The sequence below is a fragment of the Tauraco erythrolophus genome, chromosome 4 (genome assembly GCF_009769465.1).
Source record: "Tauraco erythrolophus isolate bTauEry1 chromosome 4, bTauEry1.pri, whole genome shotgun sequence".
In the NCBI taxonomy this organism is placed as follows: Eukaryota; Metazoa; Chordata; class Aves; order Musophagiformes; family Musophagidae; genus Tauraco; species Tauraco erythrolophus.
This window is the reverse complement of record NC_141468.1, coordinates 39,093,739-39,103,180: the sequence shown is the minus strand read 5'-3', so window position 1 is coordinate 39,103,180 and position 9,442 is coordinate 39,093,739. Positions and strand designations below refer to the sequence as shown.

General features: G+C 47.2%; 1 protein-coding gene across 1 annotated transcript; it reads left to right on the top strand.

Moving 5' to 3' along the window:
• The first annotated feature begins 5,438 nt into the window (after positions 1-5,438).
• AVPR1A (arginine vasopressin receptor 1A) lies at positions 5,439-8,598 on the top strand. Its single transcript, XM_086610277.1, has 2 exons — positions 5,439-6,459; positions 8,315-8,598. Exons 1-2 carry the CDS (start codon positions 5,439-5,441, stop codon positions 8,596-8,598), a joined length of 1,305 nt encoding a protein of 434 aa, XP_086466403.1.
• Positions 8,599-9,442: the final 844 nt, after the last annotated feature.

The following is a 9,442-nucleotide window of genomic DNA, read 5'->3' as shown; positions in this document are numbered from 1 at the left end:
AGCAGCAACACTCTGCCAGCGTATTCCCAAGTACAGTATGCTTTCAGTTCTTGGCATCATTCTGGGATAAATAAGGCAATTTTGTACAATGACTAGGTTTTACACAAATATTTTGGACCATTTCCTAGAATCAGTTGATAGTGCCCTTGTCAGTTGCAGTTAAATCCCTCAAAAAAATTATGTTGTGCATAGATTGTCTGTATTCCTTCTGACTACTTTCAATGCCTGAAGAGAATTTTTACTAGTATGGAAAATTTTTGTAAGAAAGAGAGTCACATCTCACTATGTCAAGTGTTTTCTGAGAAGAAATCACACGAATAACCATAAGCATCCATTTCACTTCATTTTTACTGATTACTCTTGTCACCAAATTTTATAAAATACTTTCCTTTGATTTGACTTAGTGTATGTTACCTAGGAGAGAACACAAAAATCATTATTAAACTGTCCCTAGGTGAATCAAAACTTGCAAAAGGCATAAGGAAGCATAAGGTAGGTGTTAACACAGTGATATAAACAGTAGGTTACAGATGGAATGAATTTCTAGATAGGAGTAATTTAAAAACTGGTTCAAGGCATACTAAACATCATCGAGAGCCTTTAACACCTCTGAAATACGAGAACTGAGAGATACAACTACTGATTATGTGCTTAAAGCAAAAACACTGATGCAGTATCTGTGGAAGTGCAAAATGTATATTAAGCCTCTTTCAGGTCTAGAAAGTCTGAGGTTTATACCATCTCACAAGGCAGATACATGAGGAAGCTCAGTTCTAGTTTTCTCCTTTTCTGTCAGTGACAGCATGGAATGAATCTGTGGATTTATGCCCTGATGATTTTAATTCTTCAGATTAAATGAGAGATTGCTGGCTGAGGCTCTAGTTAAACTGTCTCAGACAGATTTTATTGTGCCTTGGATGTGCTGAAAGTCTGAACAACATGACGCAATGGGAAAAGACAGGAGCTTTCACCACGTTTTATGGTAGGTTCCTTCCACAAGGTTATATACATGCAAAGGCCCATTATCCCTCTAAACGCCCGTTTCCTTCGCTGCCTTGAAATCTGGGCAGGCTGGGAACCTGCTGTGTTAACATTTCTGCAAGGGAATGGTTGAACTCTCTGACTCCCAAAGGCCCTGATTGCTATCAGCCAGGTCAGCAAGGCTGCAACAGAGAAGGACAACATGCTGCTTCTTCTGGTGACACTTAGTCATATAGGCTGCTGTATAGTACTGCTTTAAATACCACACTCAGCCTACGGTATGGAAAGAGAGAAACGCTGTAAGACAGAGATGGTCAGATACAATTTCCTATGTGTAAAGATATCAGAATATGGATCTGGATGTGGTTTCATCCAGATAAGCAAAGGAAAACTTGGAGCATAATCACAAGACTTTGTGTTTCCTGGGCACTTTTAGACATTTCCAGACAATGAACTGGGATTTCGAAAACCGAATCCTGAAGGCTAATCCTGAAGGCCTGTCTCCTACAGCAGGTTTCTTAATTCCACGTTTTCCAGAGTGGGAGTTTGCCCTCAGTCTTATTCATTTCTTTGCCTTGTACAACAGCCTTTTCAGAACATTGAATTCAGACTTGTCATCTGTTTTGAGCGTGGTTTGGGGGCAATTCTCCACTTAGTTTTGTTCTGGTAGCCCAAAAGCTAGACCAACACAGGTTGTAAGCAAGGCATTTTTTCAGGAGGCTGCATTGAGTCCCAGATGTCCTCCTGCCTGCCTTCAGGTGACATGTTCTTCCTGGGGATGGTAAATGGATGGGGCATTTGCTTGCCTTCCTGGTGTCCCCAGCTTTCAGCAGTCTCTCACTTAGTACACGGACTTTCTCCCATACTTGGTTCCCATAGCTGTGATTTTAAAGATTGGGATATGCAGTATCTAATTCTTGTGGCTCTGGTAAGGGCTATCAAGCTCAGCCTTCTTACTAAATAGTGTATGTGGAAGTGAGCAGTACAGATACTTCAAACTTGGAGACAGATCACAGGAGACAACTGTTTGTATCTATGTAGATGGTTTATGTGCTAAGACAGCTGAATCCTCTACAAATAAACAGGCTCCGTTTTTTAAGCAGTGCTTTAACCCTCATCCTGCATGAGGAATTTATTTGATAAAAACACTTGTCCTTCTTTTTTTGCTTATATTGCCTTTTTGCAACTCTAATGACTAGAGTAACTCTTTACAAAACCTGGCAGACAATCATGTTTTGACTATGAGTAGCTACAATTCAAAACTGTCAGTTTTCTTGAAGAAGATTATGCTGAAAGTCCCCTACTTTTTGGTGAAAAGTTATCTTGCAGAATAAAAATCATCATCAGTTTCCCAGGATTAAGATCCTGAGCCTTTGACTTGCTCAAAATATTTTTTTAGCCATGGAAGAAGGGACTAAGACTCTAAAGGCAGCAGAAGTCACCACCACAACAGCAAGGGATGAACGGAAAACATCTGCGTTTGGCAACAAACCAGGTCATGTTCCAGTTAGATTTTTGAGTATTTTACAGAAGCCATTCAGTCATCGATGAGTTCAACACACAGAAAGATATCTGGCAACCTTTAAACACTTGTACAGAAACCAGTATGCCAGCAAAGAACATGCTAGAAACCTTTGCCGTCCTTAGACATTTTTATAGAAAGCTGTGAGCCTAGAGAGAACAAATAAAGGCTTCGTGTACCAGCAACCTCAATTTTCTTTACCGAGACTTTGGCTCCAAGCTGAGCTCCAGGTGAATCTCAGGGCAAAGATGTTAATTTTCTCTAGCAGCCTTCCCAGTGACAATTTTTCTTTTTAGAGGGGTATTCTCCAAGTTTTCTGTTAACTACTTTTTCCACAAGTTGCTCTCCATGTTACAGCTTTCTGTTGGCAGAGGAACACTCTCCATGTCTGGTCAGATAGAACAGCATTACTTGCACAGCTTGACAAAGGACATCTACTTGGAAAACTGAAAAGTATACTGATTTATTTGAACAGTAGCATTTTATCTAAGGCTTGCCCTATCTACACACTGATACTGTTAGAATGGAGTAAACAAGACTAAGCTAGATCCTGATTAAACCAGTAGAGAAACCTCAAGAGCCCTGAATTTACTTACTATCTAGAGCAGGAGGACATTTTTGAAATACTAGATATAAATAAAATTCTCTGCTGAGTTGCCTAGATCTGTTGAAAGAAACAAATTTGCAACAGTCTGGTTAGATATATTGTCTGTAAAAATATAAATATTGACTAATTTGAGGACGGAAAAAAAAAAGGCATGAAGACTAGCCCTAGGCTACTTCTGTGTGATGGAGTACAATGCGGCAAAATCAGTACCAATTTCATGCTTAACGCTGCACAAAATCACTAGGTGCAGCCTTGTGCAATGATGCTGAGGCAAGTTTCCAGCCCTTTGCTCTGGAAACATTCTCACAAATACTATTCAGAGGAACTAAGGATGGGCTGGGAAGGGATATATCCGAGACGATGTGGGCTTGACAAATTCTCAGTATTCTGAACTAGCACAATCACCCTTATCTTATTGTCTGGCTGTTATATTTTTCTCACGCCTGAAGTTTTCACCTCTTCTGTTACTGGATGACATGCCCAGTAGTGAACAGAGCTTTATGATCCTTTCACCGTTTGCACAGCAGACAACCTGTTAGCAGAGTCTCCTGAGTAACACCATTCATTCACGCAGTGCTCAGCTCCTGGAAACCATGTCAGAGAGACAGACAAGGACTTCTTCTCATGGCAGGGTATGACACTTTCACTTGGTGTGAAAGAGGCCTTGGGAGCTGTGTGGTATTGTAAGATTTGTGATACATGGCTTTAATTTCCCTCTGCATTTGACCCAAAACATAGAGCCACACACATTGATATGTTGTACGGGTCATAGGGTTTCCTAGATCTAATATAATGTTTAGCTTAGGTAACATTGTGGATCTGTTGTTGAATAGGCGGGAGACTGCATGTGTGTGTCTGTGAATATAAGCTAGACTTAACAAAGTTTTTGGCTTCACAACATTTTAATTTTGTACCAATACATTCATAATGTAAGATGGAATAGGCACTAAGCTGTGAATAATGCATTGAAGTGTTCATAGAAATCAGGCTTTGGAACAAAGGCACCTTTAAATAAAGAAGTTTACTGGAAACTTTGCACAGCTGCATTTTTTGTTTGTATTCCAGGTTTGTGGGTTTTGGGGTTTTTTTTCAGCTTGTTACAGAAAAGCTAATGCCAATTATTCGCACTGTTGAAGCAGGTGTCCTCCTAGACTACTGCCACTCAACCCCAAGCAAAGGAAGGGTAGTGGCAGGCTGGCATGGGTGTACACACCCTCTTGCAGGCTAACAAGACCAGAAAAAAGCAAAAAGCCTGGGATAAAGCTTTGCACAATTCTAGCACATTCAGAAGCACATCATCTTCTTGTGTTTGAAGATGGAAGAATCTTCTGAGTCAAAACCTTAGGAAACATCTTTTTAATCAAAGAAGTATGAAATAATCTTTTAATTCTTCATCCTTTTTCCTTCTCCCTGTAATACCAGTAGGAAAAAACCCCACATCTTTTTTGCAACCAAATCTAACTGCAATCACATACGGGCAGACCCAGAGAGTTTTATTAAAAACAAAGTAGGATTGGCATCTAACTCTTTAGGAAATTAAGAGATTTTGATTGCACTTGCAGAAACATGATTTCTAGATCTATATGCTAATGTCTGGAGGACATTTATTGCTCTAGATGAAAGCTTGAAACCTTGAAAACCGTTAGGTTTAGTGGGTTGCTTTGAAACTCCCTTCTAACTTTTCTATTTGCCAGGATTTATCCCAGCACCACTTTGAAATGCCGAAGGCCCAGACGGGATTCCTCTTAGAGCCAAATCAGCACCCCTTATCCACCCGCTCCTTTCCCTTGGGTAGAAGTGGGCTCGGGGGTGCATGGATCCATACTGGCAGACCTCCAGCTACTCTGTGTGGTTATGGCAACGTTTTTATTCTCAATTAAACTCTTAAGAGCTGCGTTAAGTGACGGTGAGGGAGCTCTCCGGGCGCACCTCTTCGGCCAGAACAGCTCTTCGCGCTGCCCCGTGGCGCTTCCCCGCCCCGTCGGGCTCCACGGAGCCAGGGAAGGGGTGGCAAACCCGGTTCGTCCCCGGAACAGCACTTTTTGGGAAGAGCCTCCCCCGCCGGCGGGGGCGGGCGGGCGCGGGGCGCGGACGGGGCGGCGGCGGCAGCCGGGGGAAGGAGGGTCTGGCGTCAGGCGCTGGGCAGCCACTGGCACGGGAGCTCCCCCCTCGCCTCCCCGCGCCTCGCCTCGCCTCCCGCGGCGGCGGGATAAAGGCACCTGGCCCGGCGCTCCGCGCCGCCGGAGCCGGGAGGCGGCGGGCAGCGGCGGCGGCCCAGCGGGCGTGCAGGGGTCGGGCAGGGCCAGGCCCCGCCGCGCAGCCCCCTCCATGCGCCTCGCTGGCGGCGCCGGCTCCTCCCGGGCGGCGCCCTCGCCCGGGAACGGCAGCCGGTGGCGGGCGGCGGAGCCCGGCGGCGGCGGCAGCAGCCCCAGTCCCGAGGCGTGGTCGGGGTCGCCCAACGGCAGCGTGGGCGGCTGGGACCCCTTCGGGCGGGACGAGGAGCTGGCGAAGCTGGAGATCGCCGTGCTGGCCGTCACCTTCGCCGTGGCGGTGGTGGGCAACGGCAGCGTGCTGCTGGCCCTGCGGCGCACCCCGCGCAAGGCGTCCCGCATGCACCTCTTCATCCGCCACCTCAGCCTGGCCGACCTGGTGGTGGCCTTCTTCCAGGTGCTGCCCCAGCTCTGCTGGGAGGTGACCCACCGCTTCCACGGCCCCGACGGGCTCTGCCGGGTCGTCAAACACCTGCAGGTCTTCGGCATGTTCGCCTCGGCGTACATGCTGGTGGCCATGACCGCCGACCGCTACATCGCCGTCTGCCACCCGCTGAAGACCCTGCAGCAGCCCACCAAGCGCTCCTACGGGATGATCGCGGCCGCCTGGGCGCTCAGCCTGCTGCTCAGCACCCCGCAGTACTTCATCTTCTCTCTCAGCGAGGTGGAGCGCGGCTCGCAGGTCTACGACTGCTGGGCGCACTTCATCATGCCCTGGGGGCCCCGCGCCTACATCACCTGGATCACCGGCGGCATCTTCGTCGCGCCCGTCCTCATCCTCGTCACCTGCTACGGCTTCATCTGCTACCACATCTGGCGCAACGTCAGGGGCAAGACGCGCCCGGGGGAGGCAGCGGCGGCGGCGGCGGGGGAGGGAGCCGGGCGGCGGGCGAGCGGCGGCGGCCCGCGGCGGGGGCTGCTGCTCGCCCCCTGTGTCAGCAGCGTCAAGACCATCTCCCGGGCCAAGATCCGCACCGTCAAGATGACCTTCGTCATCGTCTCGGCGTACGTCGTCTGCTGGGCGCCCTTCTTCACCATCCAGATGTGGTCCGTCTGGGACCAGCGCTTCCCCTGGGTCGGTAGGTGACGGGGAGGCCCCGGCGGGCACCGGGAGGGCACATCGCCACCTTCCCCCCGGCCGAACCGGCACGCGTTGGGGTCCTCCGGGGTCGCAGCCCGTTTTCCCGGGGCGCTGCCCGGTCCTGAGCCGAGCGTGAGGAAGATGGGGCGCGGAAACCGAGAGCGGGACCGGGGCGCGCCGTCTCGTTGAACGAGCCCCTCTCCCCGCCGAGGAATAGCGGCTGAACGCCCCCCGCCCCGCAGGCGCCGTGGTGCGGCGAGGCCAGCAAGCCCTCCGGGCCGCCGCCGCCGCCCTCGGGGCCGCCCCGCCGGCACCGCTCGCGCTCCCGGACGGGGCGGCCCCGGGGAGCTGCGGCGCGGAGGCAGCGGCGCTCGGCTCCACCTGTGCCGGGAGCAGCCGGAGCGGAGCGGCTGCTGGGGGCAGCTGGGCACCCGGAAAGGAGCAGCAGCCGCTGCGTTCTCATCCCCAGCGAAATTAGCGGACGGGGACCGAAATACTTGCTGCGATAGTTTGAAGCAGCAGCAGCAGCAGCAGCAGCATTTTCTTCCCTTTGAAGCTGCCGATTAACGAGACTTTAGAAACCTTTTGTGTTATGATTAAGCATACACACATGTATGTCACCAGTAGTTGTATGAGCGGGGGAACTTACTAAGCATGTGCGTTCCTTGCTGTCTAATAACGGGGTTGAGCACAGCCCGAACCCTTCCTCTCGATAGGGCAGGCAGCTCTGAGCTGCTCCTTTAGTCAGCCATCAGTTCTCCTGAAACAGTGGCAAGTCGGTGTTTTGGAGATAGCTGTCCCTCTGTTAGATCTGCCTGAAAATAACTGGCGAGTTTAGAAGTTATTACATAGGGAATGACAGGCAACATAGTAGCACATACCCTGTTTCTTCATAATGAGAAAGCGGCAAATGGAAATCTTGGAACTCCGATTTTTTTTTTTTAATATGCCGAAATTACCACTTCCTGTAGTATGAGTGTTGATTGCCCGTAATGAGACAAAAGTCAAGCCTAACATGCAGGTCTCTACAGAGGAAGAAAGGCTTGCAGCAGACAAATAGATTATTTATTATTTATTTTTTTTAACTTTAAAATAAATGCAAACCTAATTGAACAGATGGGTATTGCTAGGTTTGTTTGAAGAGATTCTTCAAATATTACGGAACTGCGTAACATAGCAATTATACTTCTTTGGAGATTCAATATTTACAAAGAATGGTCACTAGTAATTGATTAGACTAAATACATATTTAGAGTATTTGATAATTTAACTAGTTATTGAAGGTAGAAGCCCATAACTGCTTTATGGCACAGTGCTAACTTCCTTTTTTCCCTTAAGTAAAATTTGTTCAACCTCCGAAATCCAGATTTGATTCACAAGCCAGTAGTTACTTGAGCATTCAGTACTTTTCAGCATGCAAATGTATACAAGAAAATTCAGTATTATTGAAAGCTGTGGGAAATCAGTGGGAATTTTGCCATTGCCTCTCAGGGTAACCAATTTTTAAAACAAAAGTCTGAATAAAAACTGTTCAGTATTTGAAGCATGAGCTTATCAACACATGGATAAACATCAGTGGAAAGAGGACTAAAGCATTATTTCGGATGAATTGCCCCACAACTTCTTCTGTCACAGCTTTTTGAAGTCTGTTCAGTCAAGTTCCCATTGACTTCAGTGGCAGCCTTACATAAATAAGAACTTTCCTGATTATGTCCTCATTATTCATTTCAAATGCTGCTGTTCAACTTTTACTAGAATTATTCAGGAAAATAAACCCAACAGTTAATGAAGTAATTGACTGAACGGTGCGAATGTTCATTCGATGATTAAACCGCTTTCTTCCCCCTTCCTAGATTCTGAAAACACTGCGACTACCGTCACGGCTCTGTTGGCCAGCCTGAATAGTTGCTGTAACCCGTGGATCTACATGTTCTTCAGCGGGCACCTCCTGCAAGACTGCATACAGAGCTTCCCTTGCTGCCAAAAAATAAGTCGAACGCTGAGTAAAGAAGATTCAAACAGCAACAGCAGGCGACAGACTTCTTTTACCAACAACAGAAGCCCAACCCACAGCTTGAACACCTGGAGAGAGTCGCCCCACTCCAAATCGACCAGCTTCATCCCCATTCCGACCTGAGACGGGCCCCGGGGCAGGCAGGGCTTGCAGCCCTGTAACAGCACTTGGGAAGGTTACGGCGTAGAGCTTTGCAATGGTCAAAGGCGCCAGTCATGGTAACAAGGAATGACTAAGGTGGCCATAAGACAAAATGTGCCCCATTGCTCAATAAGCTGTTCTGCAGCGTATAAATTATTTTGTGAGAGGTATTTAAGACTTGGGCAACCGATCAGGAAGGCGTGACAACAATAAAGCAATTATTTTTCTAAATGGAATTTATTATTTTAATTTTTGTTTGTTTGTTTCTAAAATGCTAAGTGCATTGTTTGCTTGTTGTTCAAAGCAGTAAAAATAGCAGAGCTGGCATATGTTGGGGTAACTCCGCTCTCTAGTGTTAATGCCTAAAACTTCTCATGATTGTCTGATGAAGTCACAGGGAAAGAAGATGATATGAGCAAGATCACAATTTAGTCTTAAACACAAAAAGAAAAGAGTTGGGAGAAAGTCCTGACTCTCCAGATAAGGAACATGGTTAGGCTCTGAGTTATTGGGAATTTAATTGCTCGTACTGCTTTATCTTGTAAAGGTCTAGTGATTCTCAGTTAATGAAATTTAACAGCCCATGTGAAGACAAATCCTCTGGTGTTGTCGATATCTGTTTGTATATCGTGGGGTTTCGTTTTTAGGGTGACATTTCCTCTTCCCTTCATGTTGATGGAAGTTATGCAGTATATCTTTTTTTGTGATGTTGCACCTACCTTGATTTTTTTAAACTAATTTAAAATATATATCGATAAGTAAGTATGATAAGCTCTGACTAGCTCAGCACTGTTACAAATGGATACACTGAGAAGACTCATCATGA